General features: G+C 61.4%; 2 protein-coding genes across 3 annotated transcripts in view; one reads left to right on the top strand and one right to left on the bottom strand.

Annotated features, from left to right (window-relative positions):
• The window catches only part of DOLPP1 (dolichyldiphosphatase 1), a 20,557-nt gene extending 13,603 nt beyond the window's left edge, over positions 1 to 6,954 (top strand). The window contains exons 2-8 of the mRNA XM_006768482.2: positions 2,214 to 2,314; positions 2,564 to 2,648; positions 2,741 to 2,840; positions 3,068 to 3,166; positions 3,649 to 3,777; positions 4,273 to 4,362; positions 5,566 to 6,954. Coding sequence (XP_006768545.1) covers positions 2,214 to 2,314; positions 2,564 to 2,648; positions 2,741 to 2,840; positions 3,068 to 3,166; positions 3,649 to 3,777; positions 4,273 to 4,362; positions 5,566 to 5,602 — 641 coding nt within the window. The 3' untranslated portion in view covers positions 5,603 to 6,954. The remainder of the gene's footprint in view (positions 1 to 2,213; positions 2,315 to 2,563; positions 2,649 to 2,740; positions 2,841 to 3,067; positions 3,167 to 3,648; positions 3,778 to 4,272; positions 4,363 to 5,565) is intronic.
• A 1,453-nt stretch (positions 6,955 to 8,407) lies between these two features.
• Positions 8,408 to 17,866, bottom strand: part of CRAT (carnitine O-acetyltransferase) — a 13,198-nt gene continuing 3,739 nt past the window's right edge. The window contains exons 3-15 of one of the 2 annotated variants that reach the window (XR_001514698.1): positions 17,463 to 17,581; positions 16,297 to 16,350; positions 15,632 to 15,797; positions 15,118 to 15,292; positions 14,538 to 14,716; positions 13,966 to 14,066; positions 13,474 to 13,593; positions 13,195 to 13,317; positions 12,981 to 13,116; positions 12,581 to 12,643; positions 11,735 to 11,872; positions 8,603 to 11,111; positions 8,408 to 8,568 (exon numbers count right to left, since the gene is read on the bottom strand). Coding sequence is in view for 1 of the 2 variants with exons in the window: in XM_006768481.2 (XP_006768544.1) it covers positions 10,896 to 11,111; positions 11,735 to 11,872; positions 12,581 to 12,643; positions 12,981 to 13,116; positions 13,195 to 13,317; positions 13,474 to 13,593; positions 13,966 to 14,066; positions 14,538 to 14,716; positions 15,118 to 15,292; positions 15,632 to 15,797; positions 16,297 to 16,350; positions 17,463 to 17,581 (1,590 nt within the window). In the remaining variant the exon portion in view is untranslated. Of the gene's footprint in view, positions 11,112 to 11,734; positions 11,873 to 12,580; positions 12,644 to 12,980; positions 13,117 to 13,194; positions 13,318 to 13,473; positions 13,594 to 13,965; positions 14,067 to 14,537; positions 14,717 to 15,117; positions 15,293 to 15,631; positions 15,798 to 16,296; positions 16,351 to 17,462; positions 17,582 to 17,866 lie in introns of both variants that reach the window. The other variant, XM_006768481.2, reaches the window with a different exon arrangement.

Below are 17,866 nucleotides of genomic sequence, written 5' to 3'. Positions count from 1 at the left end.
GAGGGAGCTCTCTGAGCCTGGGGGAACCCACAAAGTCTAGCCCCTGCTAACTCTTCTGTGGCCCCCTGTACTTCGTACCCCTCATCACACTGACCCTTGCTTCCTTTATCCATTCTCCATTCATTTGCCGTTATTTTTGAGTAGTTACGTGTGCCAGGTGCTGTTCTGGGCTTGGGGCATTGAGTGTTGCCCCCCCCCCCCCCCCAGGCTGAGAGCTCTGCAGGGGCAGGAACGGGTCTTGGCCACTGTGGTGGGTGCTCAGGTTAGGTTGCGTGAACCCAGGCAGCGTCCCAGGAGGGGGAAACCGCACAGGTCCCGAAGTAGGACAGAGCACGGTGTGTTCAGGGAACTGGAGTGCGGTCCCTGGAACTGGAGCAGAGGGTGGGAGGGGAGCAGGGCTAGGACGGCCCAATGAGCTGGGCTGAGGTGGGACTTATCCCAGAGGCAGAGGGAGCCATGGAGAGGCTTGGAGCAGCGTGGCGAGGGCAGAGCATCTGCAGGAAGGTCCCAGGTTGGCACTGGTGTGGGGTAGTCATGGAGCTGGCCAGAAGTTTGGGGACACCAGCTACTCCCTGTCCTCACGGCCAGGTGCTCTGGGCATCAGCTGGGCAGAGTCTCAGGGCCACTGTGTGGGTGAAGTGACAGGGGTCCAGGAAGGAAAAGGGCTCACCCGCGTCACCCAGTTAGCCCGTGGCAGCACTAGCCCTTGAGCCAGCCCTGCCTTGGGTAGGTGTGGGTGAGGCCAGGTGTGTGCCCATTTCTTCAGCCTGAGTCTGGGCTCCGCCCTGTGTGGGCACCTTCCCTGCATGAGGCCAGGCTGGTGGTGTGGGCCATTTCCCACGCTGGGTTCTCCCAGCTGATGGGAGAGCAGAGCCCCCAGCGTGGACGTGTCCTGGGTGCCAGGGGCCGAGCTGGGTGTCACACAGGCCGGTCTCATTCAAGCTCACAGTCATAGGGGGTGGGTACTAGGTACCCTTTTCACAGACGACTGAGCAGAGGTCAGGGAGGTGGAGTCTTTGCCTGAGGTCACGCAGCAAGTGCTGGCTCGGGAACTGAACCATGCCCTCTGACCCACCATGCCCTCTGACCCCAGAGTGGCCACGTAGCTGTCCTGTTTTTTTGTTTTTGTTTTTAAATTTATTTCAGAGAGGAAGGGAGAGAGAGAGAGAACGTCAATGATGAGAGAGAATCATTGATCGGCTGCCTCCTGCAACGTCCCCTACTGGGGATAGAGCCCGCTACCTGGGTATGTGCCTTTGACCGGAATTGAACCTGGGACCCTTCAGTCTGCAGGCTATCACTCTATCCACTGAGCCAAACCAATCAGAGCTTAGCTGTCCTGTCTTTAAAAAAAAAAATTAAAAAAAATGTCAATGGGAGAGAATCATTGATTGGCTGCGTTTTGCATGCCCCCTACTGGTGATGGAGCCCACAACCTGGGCAGGTGCCCTAGACGGGAATTGAACCTGGGACCCTTCAGTCTGCAGGCCGATGCTCCATCCACTGAGCCAAACTGGCAAGGGCTAGCTGTCCTGTCTTGAATGGTGAGGGTAGTCTTTGAACTTGACATCAGCCCTGTTCTTGAGCAAGGGGGGAAGTGGCTCTCGTCTCCTGGCTGTGGTGTCCTCATCTCTCAGAGGGGCTGGCAGTCCTCACACCGCCTCTCCCCCGGCCTGTTAGGATGGTAAAAAGCAGGTAGTGAATAGGTAGCCAATTTCTTGCCAGTAGAGGCCGTGAGAAGCTGTTACTGCAACTGGCGTCCGTCCTGGGCAACACAGCCTTCTCCGTACCCTTGGCCTTGGTCCTTGTGGGGGCCTGCAGCACAAACCCAGGTCTGTGTGTGGCCAGAGAATACCAGGTTCCCTGGAGCCCAGGGCTTGGCTGGGGCAGCCCCAGCACAACACTGTGTTCCAGGGGCACCCATGTGCCTGCTGGGCTGCCCCCTGGTGCAGAGCCCCGTCTCGGGGGTCAGACGAAGCTGGGTTCAGGTTCCTGCCTCGGCAGGTGGGGGGCGTGGTGTTGGGACTGGGCCAGAGACTTGGATGTTAGTCCCGCTCCCACTCGTTCTGACTAAGGTGTCCACAGCTGCCTGGCCCTGCACCGTGGCTCTCATCGGCACCTCCTGTCTGGCTCAGGTGCTGATTACCTTGCACGGGGCTGGCCCCTCCGAGGCTCATGCTCTGCCCTCATCCCGTTTTCCCTGTCGCACCCAGGTGATCTCTCTGGCCACCTCCTTGCCTACCTGAGCCTCGGCCCTGTATTTGTCATTGTCGGTTTCGTGACCCTCATCATCTTCAAGCGGGAGCTGCACACGGTGAGTGAGCCTGTCCCCCCAACCCAGGCCCTCCCACTGCTCCCCGCTGCCCCCCTCCACAGAAGGGGTCACCCCAGGTGCTGCGCCTTCCCTCCATGCCACCGCCTTTCTGGAGGTGTGTGGAGCCTCCGGGCTGCTTCCAGGTGGTTCACCAGTTGGGCTGGGAAATTCAGTCAGGGGCCAGGTCTTTGGGGCTGGGCGGTGGCCAGCAGGCACAGAGGCCCGGCTGACCACACCTCTTCCCGACAGATCTCCTTCCTCGGGGGCCTGGCTCTGAACGAGGGGGTCAACTGGCTGATGAAACACGTCATCAAGGAGCCGCGGCCCTGCGGAGGTCAGGCCCAGGCTGCGGGAATCGGGGGTCCACCAGGTTGGGGCATTACTGGGATTGCAGCCTCCCATCATGCCCTGTTCTCTCTCCCCCAGATCCCCACGCGACAGTGGGCACCAAGTACGGGATGCCCTCCAGCCATTCCCAGTTTATGTGGTTTTTCTCCGTCTATTCCTTCCTTTTCCTGTATTTAAGGTGAGCTGCTTTCCGGTCGGAGTGGCCCGGACTGGCCCAGGCCAGCCTTTGCCAGGGACTCCCTGCGAGTCCTTTGGATGCCACGTGGGGCTTGGCCCCTTCCGGGGTGGGAGGAGCTGCAGCCAGGGCAGAGGGCGCCGGGGAGCCTGTGGAGGGGCCGGGGGCTGTTTGGGAGGCCTGGGCTCCCGGCTGTGGGCTGAGGCCACCTGACAGGCCTGTCTTCCCAGAATGCACCAAACGAACAATGCCAGGTTCCTGGACTTGCTGTGGAGGCACGTGCTGTCCCTGGGCCTCCTCACCGCGGCCTTTCTGGTCTCCTACAGCAGGTACGGAGGGAGGGCGAGCCCCCACATCCTGCACCGGGTCTTGCTGGGTCTTTGGTCCCTGTGGACCTCACTGTAGACCTGAGTCTCAGAGCCCGTAGGGTAGGGCGGGAAAAGGGTCCCAGCCTCTTACTTTGTAGGGTCAGGGCTCCACTGCCCCTTGCGGCCCGGTCCTGCTGTCTCCTCCCAGCTGAGCCCAGGGCCCTGGGGTCACCCCCGCACACCAGCTTCTGCTCCAGCGCCTGGAGGAGCCCCGTGCAGACAAACTCGGAGTTCAGGGCTGGGGAGAAGGGCGGCGAGTCTCATTTCTCTTGGAGTCGGGAGCGGCGCTGTCGGGGCTGAGGCTGTGTGCACAGGAGGTCATGCCTGTCTGTGCGTGTCGCCCTGTGCGCACACAGGTCCCCGGAAGCTAGCGCTTGGGCGTGGGGGACCGTGCAGGCCTGTTGCTGGCTGGCTCTCATGGACTTCCCGTGTCCTTGGCGCAGGGTCTACCTGCTGTATCACACCTGGAGCCAGGTGGTGTATGGGGGCGTCGCCGGAAGCCTCATGGCCATCGCTTGGTTCGTCTTCACCCAGGAGGTCCTCACTCCTCTCTTCCCCAGGATAGCGTCCTGGTAACTGCTTCCTGCCCTGCTGCTGCCCCGCCTTCCCCGGCCCCCTCTGTGGAAGGGCCGTCAGTGGAGGACCTAGGGTTTCCTACCCCAGCCTCGGTCTCCCTGGGAGAGCCCTAGTGTCCAGGTCTCTGGTGGGCACGAGGCAGCAGGCCCTGTTTGCCTGGCTTTGTTGCCCAGGCGTTTCCTCACGCCCAGAAGCTAAGGTGGCTTCTCTGTCCTCACTTCGGCTCTCAGGGACTCGGAAAGCAGCCTGAGTCCCGCGAGCTGTGTGCACGGTGGGGGCGGCCCTGCCTCAGTGTCACAGGTGGCACTTGTAGTTCTCGCAGTGGCCCCGGGGGAGGGGGCACAGTTCGGGCCAGGACTCTCTGAGCGGGAGGGGGCGGGGGTGCGGGGGAGGAGGTGCATGGCTGGCCCCAGGCACTGATGGGGGACTCTGGCTTGATGACAGGCTGGTGCCCTGACATGGCCTGGGGTTCGGGGTGTCTGTCTCCGCAGGCCTATCTCTGAGTTCTTTCTAATTCGAGACACGAGCCTCATCCCCAACGTCCTCTGGTTTGAGTACACAGTCACCCGGGCAGAAGCCAGGTGAGTTGGGGTTCGGCTCTCACTGGTCCTGGCTCAGTGGGGCTGCCACTGCTCCTGTTCTTAGCGGCGCCCCGACACCCAGGCACTTGGCTAAGCACTGGTTTTCACTGCCTCGTGGCATCCTCCTCGGGACCGCATTTACAGATGAGAAAACGGAGGCTCAGGGATGAGAGGGGGAGTCACTGTGGATGACTTAGAGATTGTGGGTGGGGACGCTGGGCTGGGAACCCGGGCTGTCGGGCCCAGGGCCATGCTTTTAACCCCTGTGGCCCAGGACCAGAGAGCTGGGCAGCCGGGATTCTCAGGGTGCTTAGTCCAGACATGCGCCCCATAAATGGGTAAACAGAGGTGCAGTTGCACAGCAAGTTGGTGCAGAGCTGGGCTTTGGAGTCTACTGACTGGAGTCTCCCTCCGTGGGTTGGTGCCAGCCGGGGTTCAAAGGGGAGCGAGCCTCTGGGGTTTCCCCGAGGCGGCGGTGAGAGGAGTCACAGGGCAGGCAGGCCAGGCACCTGAGCAGCCTGGAAATGTGTCTGGTGCTTCCTGGTCCAGATTATCCCAAGGAGCTTAAAAGGAAAGCCCTGGATCCAGGAGGAAAGGGGACTGGAGGTGGGGAGGGCAGGCAGCCCCACTATTGGAGAGGCCCGGCTGGCCCAGGCTCTCCCCCTGACGCTCAGAATGGTCCTGTCCCAGGGGCCCTGCCATGCCTGGGCCTGCCCCTGTCACCTGGCTCCACTGGCCACCACCTGCCTTCATTTACCAACATTTCTGTATCAGCATGCTCTGTGCCAGCCCGTGTGCCGGGGGAGGCAGAGTGAGACGGCCACAGCAGTCAGGGGAGCCGCGAAGAATAAGGCGCCTCCTGTGTGATGCGTGCCCTGGGCCTGAGCTCGGGACAAACCCGACGTGGGGGCCGGTGGTTGGGCCTGCTGCTCAGGGGAGACAGACCTGAGTGTGGAGGGAGTGCGTGCCTGCCCAGGTTGGGGGGTGGGCGGAGAGTGTTCTCAGAAGAGGGAAGAGCATGTGCAGAGCTTCCAGGCGGGAGGAAGTTTGGTGAGTCAGGGACTGGGGCTACTGGGAGGGGCACGCACCCATTTTGATGGGACTGTGGGTAGGGAGGGGACCGCTAAGGGGGCCACTGAATGCCAGGGGTCCCCTCCTCTGACCCTCAGGCGTCCTCACTGCAGACTCCCACCCGTTTTGCAGGAACAGACAACGCAAGCTGGGGACGAAACTGCAGTGACTGGTGAGGGCGGCTGGGTCCACCTCCATCTGGCCTGCACGCTGCCATGCGGGACGGACAGAATGCAGAGGAATGAAGCGGAGACCTCGACAGACCCGTCGCCAAGTGGAGCCTTTTGTTTTCTTACTTTAATTTTAATGAACCAGGTGGCCCGAAGGGCCAGCCCAGCCCCTCGGCCAGGATCCTGGAGCGCCTGCTGACGGGGGCCACACAGCCAGCTCCGCGCTGCCCTGCCGCCAGCCCTGGCCTGGTGGGAAGCGCTGGGGTGGGCGCTGGGGTGTGGGTAGAGGAGGAGGCCTGGCACCTGTGCTCGCAGGGCAGGAGATCCGGGGGCGTGAAAATACACACTATTTATTTTTGGTTTTGTTAGCGGCAGGCAGGATGTTGGAGATGGGGCCGGAAGAGCCCGCTCTGCGGTGGCAGCCCCGAGTACAGAGGGCCCAGGCCCTTTGCCCTGAAAGGTGGCCTGGGGGCCCACAGAGGGGCGCACCCTGTGCCCCCCTGCCACCATTGCCATTCCAGAACCTCATGCAGTGTTTCCGAGTCTGGGGGGCCAGGCCTAGAGAGTGCGCTCGTCTGGCGGCTGCTATCGTGTCCTACCCCGCACTGACCCTTACACCACAAGGGCTTTCTCTGGTCCCTGTCCCCCAGACAGTGGTCCCTTCCTGACAAAGAGCCTGCACATGTGGGTGAGCAACCCAAGCTGTTTACAGCTCTTTGTGGTCCTGCCAGCGGAGCGGTTAGTCTTCATCTCCACGAGAACACAGTGCAGCGGAACCGGAGCGGGTGAGGCGGGCCCGTGGGTGCCTGACACCCGCGCCCTCCCTCCCCTTTGCTCTGAACATTCCTTACCCTTCCCGACCCCTCTGAGAGGCTGGGAACTGCCCGGGCACCCTGGAGCCTCTTTTGGGGTGTGGCACAGAGCCCCACTGTCCAGCTCAGAGGACGGCTCCTCCTCAAGGGACTTGATCTCTCCGTCTCTGTGAAGTGGAGTTATGGAGTGGACATGCTTCCAGACTCTTGGAAGTTTCTAGAACTGAACCAGGCTGCTCGGGACCTGTGTTCGAACCCCGCCCCTCCTTTCTTTGTGGAGGTTCGTAATCTGCTGCTGAAGCACAATGTTCGGTGCTTTCCTTTCTCAGTTGTTAAAGACCGTGTCCAAAAGCCATTCCAGAGGCCGGGGCCAGGGGCCTGTTTCTAGGGAAGGTTGGTCAGTCCCCACATTCCCAACCCCCCTTCCTTCTTATTTTTTACATTTTGCCTGAGACAAGCCAAGTGTGAGGTGGTTTGATTTAAGAAAAATCAATGAAATTGTTTACTATTGTTTTAAAATAAAATCCTGAACTCTGGCAGCTTGAGCACATGGTGACTTGAGCTCCTGAGGAGGCTGGAGACACGTGACCCCAAGGAGCAAGGACCATAAAAACATAAAACCGTAAGCATCTGAGACAGCTAGTCCCTCCAGCCCCCAGTGCCGCCGTGTGAATGGCTCTGCGACATTTCCCCCTGAGGAGCCCTCACTGCCATGGAGAGCTGGAAGCGCCCCCTTTCCGGTCCTGGGCGCCTCCCCGCGTGGTCCTGGCTGGCTCTGGACCTGCCCTCAGCCTCATTCCTCCATGACGGCCCCGGGGACTGGGGACAGGTGTACGCCTCTCCAGGGAGCACCTCCGCTCTGTGTTCACTCCAGTGTTTCTGGCGTGTGCATGGCTGAAGGGCTTGCTTTGGAAGAAATGGCTGCAAACAGCTGGGTTTTTAGAGGCTTGTGGGAGTGAGGTGATAGAAGTCGATCCCAAGGGCTGGCCAACATGGGAATCTAATCCTTCCCTGATTCACTGAGCTGAGACGCAGAATGGCCACACGCTAGAGTAGGGGGATCAGAAAGAATTCCGTCCCCACATGAGCTCGAAGGCTGTGGGTCCGGGCCCCCGTGGTCCACAACCTTGACGTTCAGTAAACGTGACCTCCCCCGAGATACAAGGCCCAAGCAAACCAACCTCTGGAGGAAGGAGCCTCCGTCCTAGACTTCAGTCACTCGTATGAGCAGTTTTTAAGTTGCAGTGAAGAGGATGTAGGTAAAGACGGCCAAGAGAACACGGCACCGTGATGGAGAAACAGCGGAAAACGGGTCACGGAGACAAGCCTGCCAGTACCTCGTGCTGGAAGATCAGCCACAGACGAAATGTTGTGTCTTAAAGACACAAAAGACAAACTTGAAAATGTCTGCGGGGCTGAGAAACTCTAAGGTGAACCCTGCAAGACTTGTAAGTGGATCAAAACAGAAAAATCCAATCGCTGGAAAGCAAGCTGAGCTCAACAGGTAGGTTTCAGGTGAAGAGAAAAGTAAACTGCCGACAGGGCAGGACCGGAGTGGAGAGGCAAGGGCTGGGAGCCCTGAATGTCCCCAAGCCCCAGCTACACTCAGTGCTTTCACCTCGACGGACACCCCCGACTTCTTTTCCTGTTGGTCACAACGTCTTGCACGCTCCAGCTCCTAAGGGTCTGGAATGCCTACTCTTCTCCACCTCCCCGACCCCTCTAGGTCCCGTCCCCCCTCTCCCTGCCTGGAGACTGCAAAGCTCCCCCACGGTTAGGCCCCCTCCAGCCCCTGGGCATCGTCCTACATGCCCTCCTCCGGGTCTCGGACAAAGCACTAGCCGTCAACGTGGCCTCTGTGGCCCCCTGTCTAGCCCTCACCCCCATCGCAGGCTTCGCTACAGGCCTGCCCTTGCTTCTGGCCACTGCACTTTCCCCACGAAGAGCCAAAGTCAAGTTCATGCCAATCTGGATAGACAAACGGGATCTAGGTAAGAGCCAAATCTTTAATTCATTCGTTTATTACATGTTCACATTTCAAGTAATGTGTTGCACAAAATATATTACTTTAGAACAGTTCTTTTTCGCTCATAAAAAAAAAAATCAAGTTCTTCATCTGCATCATTGGCATCAGGGTCCTGTCCCTGGCCCACCTCTGGGCCAGCTGACCGAATTCTCCAGGCCCACCGGCTGAGCGGTTTGAGGCCCAGCAGCACTTTCTGGATTTCACAGGCGATGCGGTCACTGGGAATGTTACCCCAGGCCCCGAGTGCCCGCTGGCATCACGCTGAGACAGCGGATTAAGAAAAACCTGTAGGTGTGTCATCTCCCCAATCCTTCCTTCCCGTGTGTCCCGAGACCCTAGGCACCTGCTTGTCCCACCCCAGCACTCCCAGGAGTAAGGCAGTCACATCCTCGGGAGCAGTTGCTAAAGGTCTTCGTTTCCTTGCCTTTCCCTCCCCACATGCCACCCGGGACCTCTCGGCCAGCATCTCACACGGACGGTGCTAACTGTGTTTCGGGTGCTAACTGTGCCTTTCCCCGTGGACTTGTGGCGCTAAGGAGTTGAGTAAGCCTTCATACAAGACCTGTAACACCCACGGGCAAGGGCATGCCCTCACTGCTGAAGGAGAGTTTGGGGAAGCCCTGCCTTATGTTCAGACCCGTGTGGTTCTTAGAACTTGAGTTGTGGGAGTTGCAGGTGTCTGTGCAGTGCCCCTGGCCTGGCTCACTCTGCCCGCGGCCCCACCCTAGTACTACTCCCCCAGCACTCACCAACGCCTGCTGTGGGCCCCCACTTCCTGGGGCTCCCAGGACCCCCAGAGGGAGCAGCATCACCCCCACTGTACAGATGAGGACGGCAGGCTGTGCATTGTCATGGTCTTTTCCTGGTCTTCCCACTCCGGCCCAGGAAAGGGCATTCATACCGCCTTCTCCTGGCATCACTCCACCCTGCCGGCCTTGCTGGGGGGCGGGGGGGGGGTGAGAAATGGCCAGGCCCAGGGCAACACCACTCCCCCATTGTGTGGGTTCCGCCTCCTGCTCTCTGGGGCTTCGGGCAGGTGGCACACCCTCTCACCCACACTGGAGAGGGAAGGCACCGAGTCCCCACCTTGTGGCTGTGGGAGATTTGGTGGGACCAGCAGGCCCAACATGGGTCAGTTCGACTCAGTGCCCTAGTCCAGCCAGCACCTTCCTGTGCCTTCCAGGCTCGTGTTCACCCATGGCCTCCCCTTCTCCACCCCTGCCCTGGTCATCTGGGATGTGGGCTCCCGATACCCTGACCTGAGGTATGGCTTCTGGGACTCTGTTCTGCTGTTCAGTGGTCTGGTGACTAACCTCTGTGCCTGTTTTCTCGTCTGAAAAAAGGAGAAAACCACAGGCCCCATCCTCTGTGACTGTCCCGGGTCAGCCAGGCCAAGAAGCCCCTCAGACAGGCTCCATCGGCTCGCCCACCTGCACCCGCATCTGCTCTGGTTTTCACGTGCCTCGGGGCCAGAGGGTCCCCTGGGGTGAAAGACTGACTTTGGCAAGACACCCAGCTTCTGCCAGGTGCCTGGGGGTGGGGACAGGCGGGTTTAGGGTTCTGATCAGGTGGTTGTGTGATCTGGGGCATCACTCCTGTTGGGCTCAGTGGGGGCTGCAGGATGAGGCCTTAGGCCCTGGTGTCGGCCACACCTGGCCCACCAGACCCGGGCCGGCAGGGTCCTGGGAGAACTGTCCCCACCATATGCCCACGGTACTGGAGAGGCCCGAGTCCCGGGCAGCTGGGAGTTGTCTGAGAATGGGGTCTGCAATCTGGTGCCTGAGGACACCTCCTCTTGGCTCCTCGGAGTCCCTGGGGCCATGGCTGCTTGGACACCAACTCCCAGGCAGGGAGAGCCGGGAGGAGGCCCGGTGCCCCCCAACCTGCCTGCCTCCGCAGCTGGAACGCCTCTTCACCAAGACATTTTCCCTTTATTAATTACCTCGCGTGGTACTATTATACAACCAGGAACACTGTTCAGCCATGTTCTCCAGAAGAGTACGGCAGTCCTGTGGGAGAGGCCCCGTCCCCAGTCCGCCTCGCACCCTGGCCTCGGCCGTGGGGAGGCCTGGAGTCCCCCACTCCAGATAGTCCTGTCTTCAGGCCTTTGGGCGTTTGAGGATTGGAGTACGGACCAGCCCAGATGGCAGGGCCAGAGCTGAGCTATCAGAGGACTTCCCAGGCTCGCTGGTGGGGATGGAGGTGACTGGCTCCTTTCCCAGAGGAAGGCTGCTCCGGGCGATACATGGGGCGCCTGGGCCTCTGTCCTGCTCAGCCTCTGAGCACAGCCCATGATGCTGGGGATGGCCCCTGGAAGGCACTGGGCGTGGGCCTGCGGGAGTCCACCCTGGCTTGGTCAGATCTGCGGGGCCCAGGGGGAGAGGGACAAAGGGGAGCCCTGGTGGGGGGCCCATCTGAAGTGGTTTGGCTGTGGCAGGGGCAGGGGGGCACGGCTCAGAGCTTGGCCCGGGGGTGGCTCTGCAGCAGCTCACGCATGTCCAGTAGCGCCTTCTCCAGGTAGTGCGCCATGCGGGCAGCGTTGGTCTCGGCACAGCTGTTGTAGGCCGACACCGAGAAGTTGATGTGCGACTCCATGGGGTTATAGCAAACGCCATAGCCGTCTGGGACCACAGGCCCAAAGAACATGACGCAGTCTGTCTTGGAGGGGACCTGGGGGTGGCACAGGACTCAGGCACTCGCCCCACCCACAGGTCCCTCCAGCTCCTCAGTGCACCAGCCTGCCTTCCCACGCTGCCTGACGCCTTTCCTCTTCTTCGGACAGGTGATCCCTCTGTCCTTCCGTGTGCAGTTCCGGTGTCACCCTCCAGGGGGCCTCCTCTACTGCTCCCTCCTCGGGACTTCCCTGACCCCTAGCACCTCCTGTGCTGCCAGCCTACACTGAGAGCCCCTGGGGAGGGATGGTGCAGTCCCTGCTGTGCCCCAGTACCCAGCACAGGCTGGCACGGAGCACACGTTCCTTCCTTCGTGTCTGACTGTGAATGAATGAAGCCGATTCTCCCCTGGGGGGTCCCCAACTCCTCAGCCTGAGCTGTAGTGAACCCCTGACCCGGCCCCTCTGCCAGAACTCAGCCGCTTTGCAGTGGCCCCTGGGGGCCTGTGTGGGCCACGCCACCACCAAGGTCTGACCACGTTCTAGACCTTGGCTCTCGTCAGTGCAGCCTTTCTACTCCAGCTCTGGTGGGTTCTGTTCCACCCCACCCTACCCCAGGGCACCCAGGGCAGTGGCAGGGACCCAGAGGGCAGGGGTCCCGGGGGCTCGGGCAGTGGCCCACCTGGCTGGTGGAGAGGTTGAAGTGCATGGCGATGGCGTAGGAGGTGTCCATGAAGATGTCAGGCATGCTCACCAGGTCCTCGATGGCCTGCAGCTTCAGGCCCAGCAGGTGCCGGTCCAAGGCCTCCCCGCGGATGGCCTGCAGAGGGGGCCCTGTCAGGAGCGGGGCTGCGGGACCACAGGGCGCTGCTGCCCTCCGCAGAAGCCTGTGGCAGCAACACCTCTTCCGTCCACTGGCCCCTCAGACCCCTGAGACCAGAGCAGCCAGGCAGGAAAGCCCTCACTTCAGAGATGGGGAAACTGAGGCCCAGGGGTCTGCCAGGGAGGCAGGATTTAAGAGCACAGGCCTGGAGCTGGGTGGCTTAGCCCCTCCTGGCTCTGGGACGTTGGCACATATATATCTTGGAACCTCCGTGCCTTCATCTGTAAAATGGGGGGGTCACTGAACTCCCCTGTAGGGTGGTTATGAGACCTAAAGGGACATCTGTGTGTAACATGGGCAGAGCCTGGCGCACAGGTGCTCAGAGGCAGGGCCAGCACGGAACCCAGGCCTCCCGCTGCCAACTGCAGCCTGAGCTGTCACATGGCGGCACCCTGCTGTCGGCCGCAGTGTGTGCCCTCAGCGTCCTGGCTCCATGACACAAGATCCAGAAGCTCACCTGGAACCTGGGGCCAGGGCAGTCACTGGGCCCGCCTCAGTGTCTCCAACTTTAAAATGGGGATGTACAGCCTTGCTCCAGCTGCCCCAGGGCTCAGGGGAGGGGTCGCTCAAGCTGAGAGTGAGCAGCTGTTTGCTGCAGGAGTGGACAGGCAGGTGGGAGATGCCAAGCTAATAGGGCTCACTCACCCGGTTGGTGTAGGCGCGGTGGGCGTCCACGGCCTTCCGCAGCAGCTCCACCTTCTGATGCTCCTGTGGGGTGAGGAGAGAGGGAGCTAAAGCGCTGTCCCTCTCCTGTTCCTGCCCCATCTCAGTCCGCTCCCACCAGCACTACATTCTGAGAAGAGGAAGTGGAGCTCCCACCACTCTAGGGCAGATGCTCACTGCTGATGAGTGAATGAAAGCTCCCTTTTCTCTTGGGCTGCCAGGAAGCTCAGAGCTAAATCCATAGCTCTACCTTCTCTTATATTCCCGGTGCCCACCATAGGGCTGGAACACAGTAGGTGCTCAATCAATGTGTGTTGACAGAGTGAACAGGGAGGGAGATGGCTCAAGCCCAGCTCACCCACCCTCACCCTGAACCTCTCACCGTCACATTGGAGTCATCCATGGCTTTGACAAAGGCCAGTGATTCCGTGGATGCTGAGCGGATGGTGTCAGTGCGGCCCAGATGAAACATGCGCAGGGAGGCGCTTTCGTACGTGGCACATGCCTGCCCGTAGACCCTGGGTGGAAACGGGGCTGAGCACATCCCACCCCTGCCCCCAGGTCTCCACCTGCCTTCCTGGCGGGCAGGGGCTCACCTGTAGTAGGCCAGCTGCAGCGCCATCTGGATGAAGGCGTCAGGGCTCAGCTTCTCCGACTTGGGGAAGTCCTTCCCGAAGTGGTGGAACACGGTCACAATCATGTCCAGGTCCTGGATCATGCTGGGGTTGGGGACAAGGCAGGTGAGGAGCAGGCACCTGGCAGCCTGCCAACCCCCGCGAGAGAGGTCTCAGAACCGGCTGGGTTCCGTGACAGACCTGGAACCAAAGCCTGCCAGGCTCCAGGGGCCTGGCCCCCACCCGGCGCCCGGCGCTCACATGCTAAGATTCTGCTTGGCCTTCTCAATGTCGTTCTTGATTTCGGGGGTGATGTTGAACCGCAGCTTCTTGGGCATGGGCAGGGGTACCATGGGAGACCGCACGACCTCAGCCTTCTTCCTGCGGGGACATGGGCTCGGCCTCATGCTGGTGCTGGGGGAGCTTGGGCCCATCCTCGGGGTTGGGTGGGGAGGATGGATCCCTAAAGCTGGAGGGGGCCAGCCCAGGGAGACGCTTGGGGTTCCTCTGAAGTCACCTCCAGCTTTCAGGTGGCCAAAGGAGGCGGCCTGGAGAGGGGACGGGACTTGTCCAAGGCCATGCAGCTGGGAAGTGGCAGAGCCAGAGTGCAAACCCATGCCTCCTCTGGCTTCCTTGGAAGAAACAGATTCCCAGGCCTAGGGAAATGCCATCCCCCACAGGGCAGTCTGTCACCCATGTGTCACCATCACCAGGGCCTGGGGAGATGGGGGGTGGGTGGGGAACCAAGCTCACGTGTACTCGATGACGTGGTCCACGAGGGAGATGATGGGCGGCCCCTCCGCTGCTGCGTGCTCGTAAACGAGCCCACAGGAGCCATCTTCTGCCACGATGAACTGTGGAGGGGGAGGGGGCCTGTGAACCCGTCCCTGGAGCCCCTCTTTGGTTGGTCCCAGAGGAAGCCACCTCAGGAGTTACGCTGACTTATTACAATTATTAACAAGAGCTCACACCCATCGGGGTCCACGGAGCCCCCCAGGCCACACCGAGCACACCCCATGCTGGTACACCTCGCTGAGTCCCATAACCCTTCTACCGGGAGTCCTCCCACAGCCCATTTTACAGGCGCAGAGAGGGAAAGTCATGGCCAAACTGCGCCTCTGTGCCTACCTGAGGTGCTGCAGGGGGTGTTGGGGCGACAGCAGTTTCTGGGCCAGGCCCAGTAATGACAGGCTGACTGCTGGGTAATTACAGCCTCGATGACTTCCATCTGTTTACCAGCCAGGAGGCCAGGACGCGCGGGACAGGAAGTCCCGAGGCCGCAGGGGACCGAGTGTGGGTGTGTGTCTGGGGGGCTGCCTCCTCACCTGCAGCGTCTTGTCGAACCAGCGGTTGCCGCTGTTGAGCTTGCTGCCGCCCCCGTGCAGCATCTGGCCGGCCACCTGGCTGCGGTACATGTCTTCCGAGACCCGAGGAATGACCGCGTCCAGGCACACGGTGAAGATGCTCTTCTGGATGGAGCGCACCGACTCCCGGTTCACCTTGTCTGCCGGCCGCACGGCGGAGGGGGCACAAAACGGGGGTGTCAGGCCTGGGCGGCCGGGCCTCCGGAACGTTCCGGAGTGCTGGGACGGGCTTCAGAGCTTCACACTCAACAGGGCCCTGCAGCCCTGCAGCCCCTGTGAGGAGCGCCCGGTGCCTGGCCCACTTTAGAAACAGGCAGATCCCACCCAGGTCCCTGACTCAACACGGGGTTTGGGGAATGTGATGGCAGACGGGGCTCCTCAGCCAGGGGACTTAGCCTCTCATCCCACTTGCTCCTTAATATGGGGAAACACATTTGGTCCAGCTGTTTCCCGAGCGGAGAGGACTCAGTGAGAAGCGTGCCGCCTGGGCCTGGTGTGGGCAGAGCCTGGGATGCGGGCCTGGCCCCCCCACCGCGGGCACCTTTGATGAGGGTGCTGTAGGCCTTGGCCCAGGAGTTGCGGTGGTTGGAGGTGAGGATGCCCACGGGCTCTTTGTTGGTCTGCAGCGACGAGTTCCAGATCTTCTCCAGCTGCACGAAGAGCTGGTCCGAGGTGAGGGGCGTCCCGTCGCTGTGGTACACGTCCAGCTCAAAGAACTGTCCGGGTGCAGGCGGGGGGGGGAGTGGGGGGGTGGTGACGACCTCAGACCCTGCAGGCACGTCCCACCCCCACCACCTCCTGGCCCGGGCAGCCCAGAAGCCACAGTGAGCGCTGCCCTGGCCCAGCTGAGGGGACGGTCAGGCCAAGGGTGAGGGCGGAGGAGGATGTCCCCGCATTGTTCTCCCCAGGCGGGGCAGGCCAGGGCCCCTCTTGGCGTCCCTGAGGCTGGAGCCTAGCCGGGGGCCTGTGGAGATGCCCAGAGCATGCCTGTTCCCGGGGCTCAGGGGCATGTGTGGGGGCCCTGCCCCTCCTCCCCTGCACGTGGGCCCACCCACCTGGTAGTTGTGCACCACTGTGATGTGCATGGGCGGCTTCTTGGTCTTGCTGAAGTTGATGACCGAGTCCTGCTTGGGGCCTGGCACGCGGCAGGAGGACAGGATCTGATAGTACTGGTTCATGCACAGTGGCTTCCCGCCCAGGTACTCCACGGGAAGGGTCTCGCTGTGGGGCAGGGGGACAGTGAGGGGCCGCTGGGCAAGTACAAAGGGAGAAGGGAAGGGGGAGCAGCTGGGGGCTGGGCAGAGCTGAGTCAGGGTTTACAGCAGTGGCCGGCTGCCCTCCTCGTGCCCCTACTTCCCCTGGGCCTACGCAGGGCTGCCTGCTGGGCTGGGGCAGGAGGCCTGCCTTGAGTCACCCTGGAAACTCCCTCCCCGCTCTGGGCTTTAGTTTGCCAAGGGGGCGATGACCTCCGGGGCCTGTTTGGCTGGAACGCCAGTTGCGGGGCCTCTCGGGACAGGGTCACCGGGAGGAAGTCCCAGCAGCTGGAGCAGGACCCAGGCATCCCAATCCCGAGCTCTGTCTCCCCATTCCCCACAGAGGCGGGGCCAACAGGAAGTGAGAGCAACCGAGCTCTGGCCTGCCCAGCACCCCAGGGCTTGGGTCAAGCTGGAGTGACTCTGTCAATCAGGCAGGCAGGGTAGGGGCGGGCCGGACTGCTCACTTGTCAACCATGGCCTTGAAATCCAGCACACCCTCGATGAATTTGGCAGCAAACCTAGAGGGAACAATCAGAGATCAGCAGAGGTGTGGACACCCTGAGGACAGTCCCAGGTCAGGGACGCCTGCGGGGCGCAGGGCTTGCAGAAGCTGAAGGAGTGGGTCTGTGTTCAAGTGCCAGCTCGCCCTTCTGAGCCTGCTTTCTCGCAACCTCTAGAGGGAGATGCGACGCTCAGGGAGAAACTGCTGGCCAAGTGCCGGCAGGATTTAGGAGGCACAGCAGCCTGATGGTGGCTGGGTTCCACCCACAGGGCTGAGCCCCAATCCACAGTCGGGAGTCTGGAAGGACACTCTTCCCTCAGGAACCAGCTACTGAGGGACCCGGGACCCCAGGGGAGCAAGAGTGTGAATGGGAGGACAGTGGCTTGAGATGGCCCCTCCCCTAGGTCTCTACCTGCCTCTGGGCCTCTGTGTCTCCCAGGCCACCTCTCCTACTGGCCTTCCTCCCTGAACTATGTGGGCTACACCAACCATGTCCAGCGCCTGGGCTGCCCCCGGCCCCCAATATGGGGGCCACCATCTGGAGTTCCTGGGCCTGAACCCCCAGACCTTCCCGGGTGCCCTGGTGCCTTTAAGAGAAGCAGGTGGTGGCCACAGCGGCTGGTGCTTGGGCAGGAGATGCTTGTCACTGGTATTTTTATCTCTGGTCGGACTGGAACAGAGGCCAGGGCAAGTGACATGGCCGAATGTGGAAAAGGGGACTGTGTACAAAGGTCATCCCTGTGGCCAGAGGCGAGAGGGAAGGAGGGGTGAAGTGCCAGACCTGGGGTGGGGGGTGGCCCAGGTTTAGGGACAGGGAGGGGACGCAGTCCACGGTGTGGTGGTGACAGCTACGAAGTTTTGGAGCCGGGAAGACCCTGCTCCCTGTCCCAGCTCAGCCAATACTGAAAGGCGATCTTGGGCAGGCCCCTCCCTGCTCTGAGCCTCAGTTTCCCCATCTGTAAAGGAGGAATGACACTTCCTACTTCATCAGGTATGTGTGGGGATGAAAGATAATGAGCAGGACTGGGGCCCCTCCAACCTCCTGGAGGAAGTGGTCCTCGGGGCCTTGGAAATGCCCAGGAGCCTTGCCCCGCCCCTCCTGGCCCTGCCCCAGCCGCAGCCACTCACCGGAGTTGTCCCTGCAGATCCACAAAGTCCTGCCTGGGCAGCACGAGGCCGGGGCTGGAGTAGATGACCAGGGGCTGGCGGAACTGGAGGTAGGCCGTCTTGAGCCACCACTCGGACAGCTGGGGAAAGGACCAGAACCTGTCAGGAGGAGTGGGGGGGACTCGGTGACCCTTCCCCCCAGGGTGAGGGGACTCTCTGCCCCCTCTGAGCACAGGTTCTTAAAGCGAATACTCAGGCCCAGAACCCCCGCCCCCTACACCCACCAGCAGTGTCCCATCTCCCTGAGCCGGAGCCAATCAGCAAGAGAAATCAGACCCCGGCCAAGGAGAAGATGTGGGAGGGAAAAGCCTGGCAGGAAACCTGGGGCGGGGGGGAAAGAGGCAGAAATGTGAGTCATGTTTCTT

The sequence above is a fragment of the Myotis davidii genome, unplaced genomic scaffold, assembly GCF_000327345.1.
Source record: "Myotis davidii unplaced genomic scaffold, ASM32734v1 scaffold142, whole genome shotgun sequence".
In the NCBI taxonomy this organism is placed as follows: domain Eukaryota; kingdom Metazoa; phylum Chordata; class Mammalia; order Chiroptera; family Vespertilionidae; genus Myotis; species Myotis davidii.
This window is presented reverse-complemented; position numbering and strand designations above follow the sequence as displayed.